The following is a 16,661-nucleotide window of genomic DNA, read 5'->3' on the forward strand; positions in this document are numbered from 1 at the left end:
TGTAGTCTGATTACCAAATGAATGACTCTTGTGAGCCAGATCTTTTGAATCTATAGCATGAACAGTGTAGTCCGATTACCAAATGAATGACTCTTATGAGCCGGATCTTTTGAATCTATAGCATGAACAGTGTAGTCCGATTACCAAATGAATGACTCTTATGAGCCGGATCTTTTAAAATCTATAACACGACCAGTTCAGTCTGATTCCTGAATGAACGACTCTTCTTCGCTGGTTATTTTGAATCTACAGCACGGCCAGTGTAGCTGATTCCTGAACGAATAACTCTTAAACGGTCACTTTTTAATGATTGTGAAAAGTTGCCGTCAGACACCAGAATAAAGCCGAATTGAAAGTGGGGTTCCTGTAGCTTAAATGGTAGAGCATGTTGCTAGCAATGCCAAGATCATTGGTTCAATTCTCAAGGAACACACACTGTTGACTTAAGACTGTAAATACTATCCCAAAATATCTATTCAAGCACTGCCATATAGAAATGTATATAATGCATCAGCAAAGTACGATTGCAGTTCAAAACTCCATTCAGCAGTAATCCAAACAGTGAATTCTATTATGTCTGAAAACCAAATCACTTCTTACCAATGAACAGATTCCACTCTGGATCCAGATCCGCTTGGTTGGCCAGGCAGCCTCTCACAACATTTTGGCAGTAGTTGGCACAGGGTTTGAGACCTGGCATTCCTCCACAGTATGGGCAGTACAGCATTTTTGTGAGTGCTTTACCGCAACCTGGTGATATGTTGACCTACAAGAAAAAAGATGGTAGGAAATACATGTGAGAGTTGTCTTCAAGGCTGTTGGAGGAAACAGAAATATATTCTTGATGGACACTCTACTGTAATCTATGATGGGACGTAACCTCTGGGAATTGATTTTTGCACTCTGACCGCTGTTTGCATCCACCTCTAAGTGCAATCAATGACAGGTTGATCCAGACTTAAAGTGGTTTTCAACATGAAGACTTGAATTGAAAACAGGTCAAACATCCCTTTCATACCAAATTTGTGGTGAGACATTTGAAAAAGCATTGCATTCGCTTAAAGCATGCCCCAATTTTCAGCGTCAATGTTGGTTCTTCACAAATGTGACAAAGAAGCAACCAAATGACAGAAGCTTTCACCCCTCTGTAGAGGAATATTATTGAAATCTCTGATGGCTTGGTTCCCCTGTGATTACGGACCACGAATGACAACATTCTCACATCAGTAAGCCTTCAGAGCAGCCAAATAGACAGTTCCAGAAGTCTCAGATAATTGCATGTCATCTTCATCTTCATACTTGACTTACAAGCTTGAACACAAGCCACCTTCTGTCCATCACGCCAACCAAGCGTGGTCTCCAAATGTCAAGCTTTCACTGAAAGGAGGCACACGGTCAATTGGAAACATCTGGCCTGTGCAGCCCAATGTGGAGTTCCTTTCAGGAGGATCCAAAAGGACATTGGTGTGGATTGTCCTGATCAAACCTGACAGTGTTGTTTAGCATTGACTTACCATGCATGAACTTTAGCGTGTAACATGTAATATCGAGAGGTCTTTGATTATCGCAATGGGGTCTGGTGCATCTTATTGTGGCCAAGAACCACCCAAAAAAAAAAAATTATTTATTTAGTTTTGATGCACTTCCAGTTTAAGTGCCGCCCTCATTTCGATCCATTCCAAAACAGATACAGTTACAGACCATTTTGCCATATCAACATGTACAGATGCAGATAATGGCATCAAATGACTTCAAAATATACTTTGCACACAATGACCTCATGGATCAGGGCATTTTACCCTAGGGGGTCTTTATTGATCTGGATTAGCAGGATTTTCCTGGTGGGCTGAAACACTTTAGGGCTGATCAGGGGAGGACTGGCCATCGGGAGAACCGAGGGGTAATTGTAAATGGTCTGCACTTATATAGCGCTTTTTTAACCTTAACGGTAGCGCTTTACATTGTGATACATTCACCCATTCACACACACACTCGTAAATTAATGGCGGCAGAGCTGCCATGCAAGGCGCTAGCCCGCCATTGGGAGCAACTTTGGGTTTAGTGTCTTTCCCAAGGACACTTCGGCATATGGAGTCGTGTGGGCCGGGAATCGAACCGCCAACCCTGCAATTAGTGGCCGACCCGCTCTACCACCTGAGCCGCCCCAAACACAGCCGGGTCTGGTGGGTCGGCCACGAAACGGGCCGAATGGCCCGCGATAAGCTAAAATGAGCCACCGTGTAATGCAGAATGGACCCCAAAATGGCGCCTGTGATACGCAGAAAAGGACAGCAACTTGGGCCAGTTGCTATGTCAAATCTTCCCAGTCCAGCCCTGCCTACACTAGTATTACATTCTGAACACAGCCTATCGTAGGCCTGAAAACATTCTTTACTCTGGAGAGACAGTGAGCTAGTGTCGATTTAGTTAGAGACAGCGTTAGTATGCAAGTTAGATTTCAATGAACTTTCCTAACATTTTCAAACACATGTATCCTGTCAAGTTTCACTTATTTACCTCTGATTACCAAAATGAATGACTCTTATGAGCCGGATCTTTTGAATCTATAGCATGAACAGTGAAGTCTGATTACCAAATGAATGACTCTTATGAGCCGGATCTTTTGAATCTATAGCATGAACAGTGTAGTCCGATTACCAAATGAATGACTCTTATGAGCTGGATCTTTTGAATCTATAGCATGAACGGTGTAGTCCGATTACCAAATGAATGACTCTTATGAGCTGGATCTTTTGAATCTATAGCATGAACGGTGTAGTCCGATTACCAAATGAATGACTCTTATGAGCCGGATCTTTTGAATCTATAGCATGAACGGTGTAGTCCGATTACCAAATGAATGACTCTTATGAGCTGGATCTTTTGAATCTATAGCATGAACAGTGTAGTCCGATTACCAAATGAATGACTCTTATGAGCTGGATCTTTTGAATCTATAGCATGAACAGTGTAGTCCGATTACCAAATGAATGACTCTTATGAGCTGGATCTTTTGAATCTATAGCATGAACAGTGTAGACCGATTACCAAATTAATGACTCTTATGAGCCGGATCTTTTGAATCTATAGCATGAACAGTGTAGTCTGATTACCAAATGAATGACTCTTATGAGCTGGATCTTTTGAATCTATAGCATGAACAGTGTAGTCTGATTACCAAATGAATGACTCTTATGAGCCGGATCTTTTGAATCTATAGCATGAACAGTGTAGTCCGATTACCAAATGAATGACTCTTATGAGCCGGATCTTTTGAATCTATAGCATGAACAGTGTAGTCTGATTACCAAATGAATGACTCTTATGAGCCGGATCTTTTGAATCTATAGCACGACCAGTTCAGTCTGATTCCTGAATGAACAACTCTTCTTCAGCTGGTTAAAAGCTAAAATGTGCCACTGCATTATGCAGAATGGACCCCAAAGCGGCTACCATGATACGCATGAAAAAGAACAGCTGACTTGGGCCAGTTGCTATGTCAAATCTTCCCAGTCCAGCCCTGCCTACACTAGTATTACATTCTGAACACAGCCTATCGTAGGCCTGAAAACATTCTTTACTCTGGAGAGACAGTGAGCTAGTGTCGATTTAGTTAGAGACAGCGTTAGTATGCAAGTTAGATTTCAATGAACTTTCCTAACATTTTCAAACACATGTATCCTGTCAAGTTTCACTTATTTACCTCTGATTACCAAAATGAATGACTCTTATGAGCCGGATCTTTTGAATCTATAGCATGAACAGTGAAGTCTGATTACCAAATGAATGACTCTTATGAGCCGGATCTTTTGAATCTATAGCATGAACAGTGTAGTCCGATTACCAAATGAATGACTCTTATGAGCTGGATCTTTTGAATCTATAGCATGAACGGTGTAGTCCGATTACCAAATGAATGACTCTTATGAGCTGGATCTTTTGAATCTATAGCATGAACGGTGTAGTCCGATTACCAAATGAATGACTCTTATGAGCCGGATCTTTTGAATCTATAGCATGAACGGTGTAGTCCGATTACCAAATGAATGACTCTTATGAGCTGGATCTTTTGAATCTATAGCATGAACAGTGTAGTCCGATTACCAAATGAATGACTCTTATGAGCTGGATCTTTTGAATCTATAGCATGAACAGTGTAGACCGATTACCAAATTAATGACTCTTATGAGCCGGATCTTTTGAATCTATAGCATGAACAGTGTAGTCTGATTACCAAATGAATGACTCTTATGAGCTGGATCTTTTGAATCTATAGCATGAACAGTGTAGTCTGATTACCAAATGAATGACTCTTATGAGCCGGATCTTTTGAATCTATAGCATGAACAGTGTAGTCCGATTACCAAATGAATGACTCTTATGAGCCGGATCTTTTGAATCTATAGCATGAACAGTGTAGTCTGATTACCAAATGAATGACTCTTATGAGCCGGATCTTTTGAATCTATAGCACGACCAGTTCAGTCTGATTCCTGAATGAACAACTCTTCTTCGCTGGTTAAAAGCTAAAATGTGCCACTGCATTATGCAGAATGGACCCCAAAACGGCGCCCGCGATACGCAGAAAAGAACAGCGACTTGGGCCAGTTGCTATGTCAAATCTTCCCAGTCCAGCCCTGCCTACACTAGTATTACATTCTGAACACAGCCTATCGTAGGCCTGAAAACATTCTTTACTCTGGAGAGACAGTGAGCTAGTGTCGATTTAGTTAGAGACAGCGTTAGTATGCAAGTTAGATTTCAATGAACTTTCCTAACATTTTCAAACACATGTATCCTGTCAAGTTTCACTTATTTACCCTTCCAAAACTGTGCTTTACACAACTCCTCCATCGTCTCATAATTGAAAGAACAAGCAGGGAGGATCAGTAACAACTGTGAAGTTGCTTTACACCTCCAGATTCCTGGATAAACTCTTCTGCCCTTCATCTTCCTGTTTGTCTCTGATGTTCCGACAGATCTCGACAGAACCCACACCCGTTCCCTTCCCTTCCTCTACTTCTCCAAAGCTATGAGTGTGTCTGGAGTGCTCTACGAAGACTTTGCTGCCTGTTACGAGTTTCTGAACGATAGAGGATCAAACAAGGTTGCCGTGACGTGCCTCATTTTACACTCCGACAACAAATAGCGCTGGAGAGCTTTGAACACAGTGCATCTGCAATTTCATCCCAGAAAGAGCTTTACACACTGTGCGCTGACAGATTTCCTTTTTGCTCATCAGCCATTAACTTCTCATGGTAAATGAGGTGGCTGTGTAGTTACAAATATGAGAATTCAATAAGGGAATTTGAATTCATCTGATAAAGTATTTAAAAAAAATAAAAAATCATAATAGCTACATATCTTTAGCATGGAGCTGCCCCAGTCTACTGACGCCTTAAAAATGTGTATTATCTGTATTTTTTTATATTTTGTCTCATTGGAGTCTATTTTTATGTCTCCGTAGTAAATTTGAATCTGTTGACACTTCAATCTGCATTAAGTCTACTGAGCTATGAAAGAGCAACCTTTAAGCAATAAAATGTTCTCTCAGTTTTGGGTCTGCCAACTTTACAAAACTGTCTTGCAAAACAGACGCATATCAGTGATGGAGTAGACCTATGAAGTGTTCAGCATGCCAGATGATTTGTAGCTGTAGACCGCAAGCACAAACTAGGACATTTCCATGTTTCTACATTTCACGGCTCAAATGCATGGAAAATGATGTATATTTCATGAAAGTAAAGCAGCTTGCATTGCAACTGTCTTATATCCCTGTCGCTAATCAATTCCAAAAGCACAGAAATCTTCCTAAACCATGAAGAATGCAACATGCAGTAAGCTTGATCAGCACGCAGAGATGCATCGCTCATATTTCCCAAGGACAGTCAGAGAGACCAGCGACTCAATTATAAGCCTCGGCTTCTGAGGCGTTTCGTGATACCAGTGAATTCCAATAAAATGCCTCTTTTTCAAACATGTTTTGTTACCTGCCAACTTCGATCTAGAAATCCTTTAAGCACAGATTGAACTTACAGGCCAAAAGCAGATGACAGCCCTTGTTTGACATGCATATCTTCAAAGAGATTATATACAGAATATCTAGTTTCAACCAAACACTAGATCAAGAAGATATCTATCTATCTATCTATCTATCTATCTATCTATCTATCTATCTATCTATCTATCTATCTATCTATCTATCTATCTATCTATCTGTCTGTCTGTCTGTCTATCTATCTATCTAATTGTCTGTCTGTCTGTCTGTCTGTCTATCTATCTATCTATCTGTCTATCTGTCTGTCTATCTAACTGTCTGTCTGTCTGTCTGTCTGTCTATCTATCTAATTGTCTGTCTGTCTATCTATCTATCTAACTGTCTGTCTGTCTGTCTGTCTATCTATCTATCTAACTGTCTGTTTGTCTGTCTGTCTGTCTGTCTGTCTATCTATCTGTCTATCTGTCTGTCTGTCTATCTATCTAATTGTCTGTCTGTCTATCTATCTATCTAATTGTCTGTCTGTCTGTCTGTCTATCTATCTATCTAACTGTCTGTCTGTCTGTCTGTCTATCTATCTATCTAACTGTCTGTTTGTCTGTCTGTCTGTCTGTCTGTCTATCTATCTGTCTATCTGTCTGTCTGTCTATCTGTCTATCTATCTATCTAATTGTCTGTCTGTCTATCTATCTATCTAACTGTCTGTCTGTCTGTCTGTCTGTCTGTCTATCTATCTATAAATCTATCTATCTGTCTGTCTGTCTGTCTGTCTATCTGTCTGTCTGTCTATCTATCTAATTGTCTGTCTGTCTGTCTATCTATCTATCTAACTGTCTGTCAGTCTGTCTGTCTGTCTGTCTATCTATAAATCTATCTATCTGTCTGTCTGTTTGTCTATCTAACTGTCTATCTATCTATCTATCTATCTGTCTGTCTGTCTGTCTATCTATCTATCTATAAATCTATCTGTCTGTCTGTCTATCTATCTATCTATCTATCTATCTATCTATCTATCTATCTATCTATCTATCTATCTATCTGTCTGTCTGTCTATCTGTCTGTCTATCTGTCTGTATGTATGTCTATCTAACTGTCTGTCTGTCTGTCTGTCTATCTATCTATCTATCTATCTATAAATCTATCTGTCTGTCTGTCTGTCTATCTAACTGTCTGTCTATCTGTCTGTCTGTCTATCTATCTATCTATCTATCTATCTATCTATCTATCTATCTAACTGTCTGTCTGTCTATCTATCTAACTGTCTGTCTGTCTGTCTATCTATCTAACTGTCTGTCTGTCTGCCAATCTATCTATCTATCTAACTGTCTGTCTATCTATCTATCTATCTATCTATCTATCTATCTAGCTAACTGTCTGTCTGTCTCTCTATCTATCTAGCTAACTGTCTGTCTGTCTATCTATCTAACTGTCTGTCTATCTATCTAAATGTCTGTCTGTATATCTATCTATGTCAATATCTTCCATCCACCTATAATATTTCATATCCATCCAGCAATTTTATTACTTAAAATATCTATATCCATCCATCCATTATTATTCATCCCTCCATCCATTATTATTCATCCTTCCATCCATTCATCCATCATTTAAATTTAATATCATCCATCCATCCATCCATCCATCATCCATCACTTCATATATTATTATTCATCCTTCCATCCATCCAACTATCCATCCATCTATAATATTTAATATCCATCTGTTTGTCTGTCTGTCTGTCCATCCGTCTATCCATCCAATATTTAAATATCCATTCATCCAAACATCCAATATCCATCCATTATTTAAATATCCATTCATCTACTATTTTCAATATCCATCCATTCATCCATCTATACATCCATCCATCATCTTCAATATCCATTCAGCCATCCATTATTTTCAATATATCAGAGGTGGGGGACTTGAGTTACATGACTTCACTCGAGTTGCAAATTTAAGGACTTGTGACTTGCTTGACTAAAGGAAGAAAATGACTTGACTTGAGAACCAGTGACACGAGTCAGTATACCATAACCATTTGTTGGCAATATAAAAATATAACAGGCAGATCTGCAGTCGCAACACTTTTTTAAAAACGTGACAAGAAGTATAAAATATACAGAAAGACTCGAGACGAAATCCAAGTGCTCTCAATGTGATTATGACTTCTGAATACTTTATCTAAAGCCCTTGATTCGATATCATTATGAATATTTTATATAAATGTATCTCTGAAGGGAACTGACTGTCTTCAGAAAAGTTTCAATGGCATTTTCTTTTCATCTTACGGCCGTGTAATGCAGGGGTCGGAACTTTTTTCACTTAGGAGCCAATTTAAAAAAATTTGGTTGATGCATTTTTGCCATTCCACAAACGAATAATTTACTACTTTCAAAAACCGTTTTCCACTAAAATTAAATGTTTATATTACCCATAGACTACTCAAAAACAACAAATATTAATAGATAACATGCTGCAACGTGGAATTGAGTACACGTGTTTGTGCAGGTCTCCATAAAATTCTTTTTACAATTGTTCATTAAAATTGTAACTTTGCTTTTGGGCTGGGCAATATGTAAAAAATATTTTAATGATAATCGCATTTAAAATATCGCGATATCCGATTATATGGTGAATATTTTTGCTTGATTCATTTTGCTTAAAAATTTCAATTAATTTATTGAAACACGAAAAACTTTAAAAAAAATTCTAAATTCAAACTGCACTTTAAACTAAATAAAAAAAAACAATTAAAATAATGAAGTGATTTGTAATGAATGGAGGCAGCGAAGGCAGACGAGGAGAGTGGATCTAAATGCAGCTTACTTTATTAAACAAACAAACAAATAAACACAAAGGAAAAAACCCACAATGGGAAAACAGGAAACTTAAACACGATGAAAATCACACTGAGAACTCGGGCAGGGAACACATACCAGGCCTAACAACATTCAACGATTGACAGAGGGGAGTGAAAACAACCGGGTTAAAATACATGGACATGGGAAAATGGGAACCAATGAACAAACAGAACTCAAACAAGAGGACAGGGCAATAAACAGAAACCAATGGCAAACTAACGAGGGCAGGTGAAAACAATGAACACGAAAGCTAACAAGGAGACTATGGAGCTACAAGGGTGACACAAGTGAAAACTAAGGAACTACAAAAGTGACAAAAATGACAATCAAAGGGCAACAGTGAGACAAGACAAGGTAAACATAACATGATTAAAGATTTATACAATTCATATAAAAAATGAATATAAAGATAGATAGATAGATAGATAGATAGATAGATAGATAGATAGATAGATAGATAGATAGATAGATAGATAGATAGATAGATAGATAGATAGATATGTTTATCTTTTCAGAGCAAAAATAAATATTTATTTAAAAAATGAACCTCTATTTATTTTAGTACTGTGACTTGACTTGCTTGATTTGTCTGCACTGCACTTGAGACTTGACTGGATAAGGTTAAGACTTGTGACTTGAACATATGTGACTTGCTCCCACCTCTGCAATATATATCCATCCATCATCCATCCATCTATATATTATTTTTTAATATCCATCCATCCATCTGTCCAATCATACATCCATCCATCATTTTTAATACCCATCCATTATTTTCAATATCCATCCATCCATCCATCCATCCATCCATCCATCAATCATCCATCCATCCATCCATCCATCCATCCATCCATCCATCCATCTATACATTATTGTTAATACTTATTCATCCATTATTTTCAATATCTATCCATCCATCTGTCCAATCATACATCCATCCATCATTTTTAATACCCATCCATTATTTTCAACATCCATCCATCCATTATTTTCAACATCTGTCCATCCATCCATCAATCCGCAGTGCCTACAGAACCTCAAAACCCATAAAATAATTATAATTATACTATATTCCGTTTTATTTACAGATTTTGCTTACAACATTCAAGTAACGAAAAAAGGCAACAGCTCCAAAAATGTATAAGATAAGAAGAAACAAACTAGAACAACAGGGTATGAAAATGTATCATACCCCTGGATTAAATACTCTGCGGAGCTACCTTTTATTTAATGAGTCTATTTAGGGAATATTTGTCAATTGTTCCTTGCGGAATGTTTCAAGTTCAGTCAAATTATGGGGTTAGGGCTCCTTACTTCATGTCTATCCACAGGTTTTCTATTTTATTTAGGTCTGAGCGCTGACTAGGCCAATGCAGGACTTTGACCTTCCTATCCCCAAGCCACTGTGTTGTTTTTTGGGGTTATGTTTAGGTTCATTGTCGTGCTGAAAGGTGAACCACCTGCCCACCTTCAGTTGTTGAGCAGAGGGCCACAGATTTTCCTCAAGAATGTGACCAATTGCACAGTCCCGCTGAAGAGAGACACATCAACATAATGTTGCTTCCACCATGCTTTACAGTAGGTATGGTATATTCTGGGTGGTGTGCTGTGTTTGGCTCTCTCGTATTTGGTATCATTGCCTTTAAATAGTTTAAAATGGGTGAAATTCTGGCCCATTCCTCCAGACAGAACTGGTGTTACTGAGTCAGGTTTGTAGGCCTCCTTGCTCACACATGCTTTTTCAGTTCTGGGCTTTGTGATGGCATACCTTGACTTTGTTGTCCTTAAGCCATTTTGTCATAACTTTGGAGGTATGCTTAGTGTCACTGTCTATTTGAAGACCCATTTGGGACTTCCTGGTTGATGTCTTGAGATGTGGCTTCAATATATCCACATAACTTTCCTCCTTCATGATGCCATCTGTTTTATGAAGTGCACCAGTTCCTCCTGCAGCAAAGCACCCCACAACATGATGCTGCCACCCCTATGCATCATGATTAGAATGGTGTTCTTCGGCTTGAAAGCATCACCCTTATTCCTCCAAACATAACAATGGTCATTATGACCAAACAGTTCCATTTGTATAACGCTCAGGCCTACTTCATGAGCTCTTTAAATATCGAGATAAGTTTTAATCCAAAGATTCAATGAGAGGCTAGATGCTCTGATGTAACACCAATAGATCTTATTCAACACTGCAAATGTTTGAATATGGGATTATTTCATTTACAGGGTTTGCAATCTAATAGATATATTTTCTGCGTCAACAAACGGAATTGCGAAAATAATGAGTGTTGTTCAGAAATCTCCCCATCTTCCACTGTTTATAGGTTAAAAGATAGTCTAAACTCACACCATTGGTTGAGCCACCATTTACATTACACTTTTAGATTAAATCAACCTACATATGACTTATGTTTTTCTGTAGTTGACCTTGCAAAAGCTGCTAGATACAAGAAAGGTATTTTGTGCACATGACATCTTTTTATTAACAAGTTGTGGATGCAAAGCAAAGTGCAGGCAAAGTGCCATCTCAAGGAAAATCTAGAGTCTCCTTCAGCAGAAATCTGAAATGAGGAGCCCAGTGATTCTAAACATTAATACAAGTAAACAATAAACTGTGCTGTATGAACAGAAAGAAGATCAAATGGCTTTAAGAAATCCTGTTCGGCACATTGTGTTCCATTTTAAGCCTTGAACATTTGATTTCTCATTCGGAGTTGAACCGAGAGCCCGGGGAAACCGACCCATGGGAAATCTAGCCGAGCAAATCCTAAGACTCGCATCTGGGAAGGGAAATATACGACCAATGGTTTTAAGAAAAGGAGCAGAATTAACCTTGAAGGGTGTTAAGAGATACAATATAACAGTAGAGCTTATAAACTCCCTAATATGACACTTTTGGCATGACAAAAAGAACATTCCCGTCAGCAGATGCATCTAATCCGCAGTTATTATGACAGTACGCCCAATCCGACCTGGCACACACTGCTGAATCAAGTGCGAAACATTCACAGGCTGGTAAAGGAGTGAAAGTTTGAGAGGAGCAGCTTGCGAGTGTAGGCTTGGGTATGAAATGATCAGATCAGGGAAGACATGATGGCACCTCCCTGTGTTCTCGACGCTTTCTTTTCAGATGTCAGAGAAGGGCTGATGAGCTACAGGAAGTGACATAAGAACGTAATATGGTGGCAAAAGTTTAGAGGAATCCAGTAAGGCTGCATTATCTGACATTGTGCTCACCAGAAGCTACAAAAGTTCTTGAGACTTAACTTTGACTTTGGTTGAGTTTCTTGAAACGCTCTTTTTTTTTTGTATCTACCGAAATTATGGAAATTCCAACTGCTGCATTTATATGAGACATTCTTCTGTTCTATTACTGTTAGCGTTGCTGTTTATATCTGAATACTTAGATTGGAATACAGCCATTATATATAATCATTTTTCACAATGCAATACAAATATTCTGTTCACAAGTGATTTTCTTCAAGCATTACTTGTCTCATATTTCATCTCAAGCATGCTCTTCGCTGACCCTTTTGTCCACTTTGTTAACAAGTATACTTCTTCTTCTTTGGGCTGCTCCCGTTAGGGGTCACCACAGCGGGCCATCCGTGATCCGCATATTTGATTTGGCACAGGTTTTACGCCGGATGCCCTTCCTGACGCAAACCCCAGTGGCTGAGGGACTCTCACTCACATCAATTTGGAGTCTCCTGTTCACTTAACCTGCATGCTTTTGGACTGTGGGGGAAACCGGATGAACCCAGAAGAAACCCACGCATACACGGGGAGAACATGCAAACTCCACACTGAGGGGCCCAGTTGAGCCGGGACTCGAACCCGGGGTCTTCTTACTGTGAGGCGACAGTGCTAAAATTGTTTGGTGTATTGAAAATGATGGCAAAACATTGTAATAATCAAATAAAAAAAATAGATAAATCATAATTTCCAAATAATGAATATCGCAATGATTTAATATAGGTCCCTAATTTGTGACATCCTCATGTTAACTCATCTGTACAGACAGTCAGATTTCCTTGCTTCCACTATAATGATCCAATGTTCCAAGATGCTCTTTGGAACATTCCCAAATCAAGCTGAGATAATTAGAAGACAAGGAATATGCCATTTACAGTATATAAAAAAATAAAAACCCTAACACACACACAAATATTATTGACAACATACAAATTTCATTGGAGAAACAATCTGCCAGCAATGATGCAGATTCCAGATTTGTGCATTGTCCTACTAATCCAAATAAAGCTCAATCTCTCTAAAGATCCAAATTAGTGCCAGGCTTAAACTCACATTGCCAGCAGTCACATTGCCTTTCATTTGGGCATTAGGTGCGTTCGGCCAGCATCATTAACCTCACTACCCCTGACAGTGAACTGACACTACAAGACTCAACATGCCATCTGTCACCTACAAAAGCACTTAAACAAGCTGTTAAAGAGGAAATGTGAGAGAGTACTGGACTGACAGACCAAAAGACAGACAGAGAGAGAGAGAGAGAGGGAGAGAGAGAGAGAGAGAGAGAGAGAGAGAGAGAGAGAGTGATGGATGGATGGATAAATGGATAGAAATACAGACAGACATACAGAACAACATACTGACAGAACGACTGACTGACAGACAGACATGCTGACCAACAGACAGACAGATGACCGAACAATTGACAGACAGACAGACACACAGAACAAACGACAGAACAAATGACAGACAGACAGATACATAGATAGAAATACTGACAGACAGACAGAATGACATACAGACAGACCAATGAACGAATGACAGACAGACAGACAGAATGACTGACAGACCAACAGAGAGAACTACCAACAGCCAGACAGAGAGAGACAGACCGAGATAGACAGACAGACAGACAGAGAGAGAGAGATGGATCAATCGAAATACAGACAACATACAGACAGAACAACTGACCAACAGACATATACATAGATAGAAATACAAACAGACAGACAGACAGAACGACTGACAGACCAACAGACAGAACTACTAACAGCCAGACAGATAGAGAGAAAGGTAGATAGATAGATAGATAGATAGACAGACAGACAGACAGACAGACAGAGGGGCAGTCAGATGGATAGATAGACAGACAGACAGAATGGCATACAGACAGATAGACGGAGGGGCAGTCAGATGGATAGATAGACAGATAGAAATATATACAGACAGATAGACAGACAGACAGACAGAAGGAGGGGCAGTCAGATGCATAGATAGACAGATAGAAATACAGACAGACAGAATGGCATACAGGCAGACAAACAGACGGAGGGGCAGTCAGATGGATAGATAGACAGATAGAAATACAGACAGACAGACAGACGGAGGGGCAGTCAGATGGATAGATAGACAGATAGAAATACAGACAGACAGACAGACAGACAGAAAGACAGACAGACGGACAAACGAACAATCAATAGACAGAATGGACAGACGGATTGATGACAGACAGGCAGACAAACAGAACGAACAAATGATAGAACGAACAACAAACGAACAAACAAATGATCAGACAGATGGACGGACGACAGACAGACAGACAGACATATACTGTATCAGTACTGAAGTATGTATGTTAACTCAAAGATATGTGCATAGACATTCTCAACTGATCACCAAAAGACTGGACCTTTCTTCCAAAGGAGATAAAAATAGTAAGCTGAAGAGAACTGTAGCCATATTTGACCAAAGATTTTGTGTTACAATTTCAGTTCTCAGTAATGTTTGTGCAGCTCTGTAAACATTACTGAGAACTGAAATGGTCTCAGTTATGAAATAGCAACCTCAAAAGGAACCTCTAGAAACCTTCACACCTTCACTGACACACACGCACACACACAAACACACACACACACACACACACACACAGTATCCAACTTTATCTGTCGTTTCCAAGTCACCAGTGTTTCCACTTGCATCGGCATATGTTTTTACCAGACAATGGGATTTAACATATTAAATTAGTAACAACTGGCTCCAAAATGCTGATGCTGTCTTTTTGACAATGCCTCACCTGCGAACATAGATGACATGAAACGATGTCCCGAGGTTAGTTACATACCTACATCGAGATGTTATGACAGCTAACAACTGCAAAACCTGAGCTCATGTTTAAGCCAGCATACACTTCAATCTTTGTCCTCCATCTGGATAGCTCAACTCAGTAGTTTATACAATGGCCGGGACTAAATTGGAGCTAGGGAGGCATTGCCCCCCTAGATTTGATGCAATTCAATGATGTGGTACAATACCCAGTGCCAGTAAACCCCACAAAAGTTCTGTCCAACCCCCTAATTACAATTCTCTCTAATTGTACACCATCATACACCAAGAGCCAATGAGCTCTCAGTGGTGTTTTAACCCACTTGCTGTGACGCTGGCGACAAAACAATCAGCATTGCACATTTGGCATGGCCGACACAATTTATTCTCTTCGGATGCCCGTTTGGAGACATCCTACTTCCTGAGCAATGTCCAAAGGCAGAAATGTGGCACCTGCTGTGATTTCCGCATGGCTGCATGTTCATTAAGATGATACAGTGTTGGTGCTAATAATGGGCTTGTGCCAATATTTAGCAGGGCATATTGAGGGCCTTTGCAAGAAGGTTTGGTTGCAGATACCAGCTTGACTACTGACAAAATTCTTTAACAAGGCAGAAATCGAACATTTATGAAAATTATTTTCGTGTAGGTAACAGATACTTTTCAGTCAATGACTGGTCAATTTGCAATCAAAAAGTGCCAATTTTGATGGTCCCCTAGATTTGATTGAATTGTAACCAATTTTGACTCTAGATAAATGTATTAAAGAAAAAAAGTCACTCTTAAAGTGTGACAATAACGTATACAGACCCATTAACTCTTGGTCAAAAGTTCTGCTGTTAAAATCGGCCTTCATTTACCAAAATTAAAATCACTGCCCCCAGTGGCCAAAGCTGGAAGTGTTTTTGAACGAACCGGCCGTGTCAGCTCCAGTTTTCGTGTGAAATGTTTATTATTTAAGATTTTGTTTGGAAAAAAGAAGACGCTATGACTTCTACACAAATGCTGAAGTGAATTGGTGAATCATATATTTAAATTGTTTTACTTCATTACAACCATCCAAACAAACCAATTCCTTAAAATGTTTTGGACTTTCGAAATGTTACATTTAAGTCAACTGGTGAATCGTTTATTCCGATCAACCCGATTCTGTCTTTTTTGGAAATTCCCGACACTGCATTTAAAGGTGCTCTAAGCGATTTTCCATGGAAAGGTATGCAAAAACGTTTAAAACACTGCTCCCTGTGGCCAAAGCGTCAAGTGTTGTTGGGCGTATGGGCACATGTGAGCTTCATTCACCATGTGGAATGAACACAATGTAATACAGTGAGGAGGAATGCATATTTTATAAACTGTTCAAATGTCACATTCCAAACCTAAATCTAACCATTAGTGGAGTAAAAACTGAATGTTGGGGTGAATAATGCCGACACTGAATTGCGCTCGTCACTGATTATGCGAACGTGATTACTTCCTGGCTTCAACATGGGATACGACAAAAAGCCTCCTCGTGGTCACTATAATGTGGTTCGCTCTCGGTTGGGAACATGGTGAGTTGTGCGTGGATGACGCGGAGAATAGCGTGAAGCATCCACACGCGCTATGTCTCCACGGTAACGCGCTCAACAAGTCGCGTGATAAGATGCGTGGGATGACGTTCTCTGAGATTTGTCCTCCACCACGCGGATTGAGGCGAGTCACTACGCCACCACGAGGAC

At 39.4% G+C, this 16,661-nt stretch overlaps 1 protein-coding gene across 2 annotated transcripts in view; it reads right to left on the reverse strand.

The window, feature by feature from the left end:
• gpc6a (glypican 6a) overlaps nucleotides 1–16,661 on the reverse strand; it is a 253,197-nt gene that overhangs the window by 104,159 nt on the left and 132,377 nt on the right. For both annotated transcript variants that reach the window (XM_052127091.1, XM_052127090.1), the window contains exon 4: nucleotides 601–766. In XM_052127091.1, the coding sequence (XP_051983051.1) occupies nucleotides 601–766 (166 nt within the window). The remainder of the gene's footprint in view (nucleotides 1–600; nucleotides 767–16,661) is intronic.

Source organism: Xyrauchen texanus, chromosome 5 (genome assembly GCF_025860055.1).
Source record: "Xyrauchen texanus isolate HMW12.3.18 chromosome 5, RBS_HiC_50CHRs, whole genome shotgun sequence".
Taxonomy (NCBI): Eukaryota; Metazoa; Chordata; class Actinopteri; order Cypriniformes; family Catostomidae; genus Xyrauchen; species Xyrauchen texanus.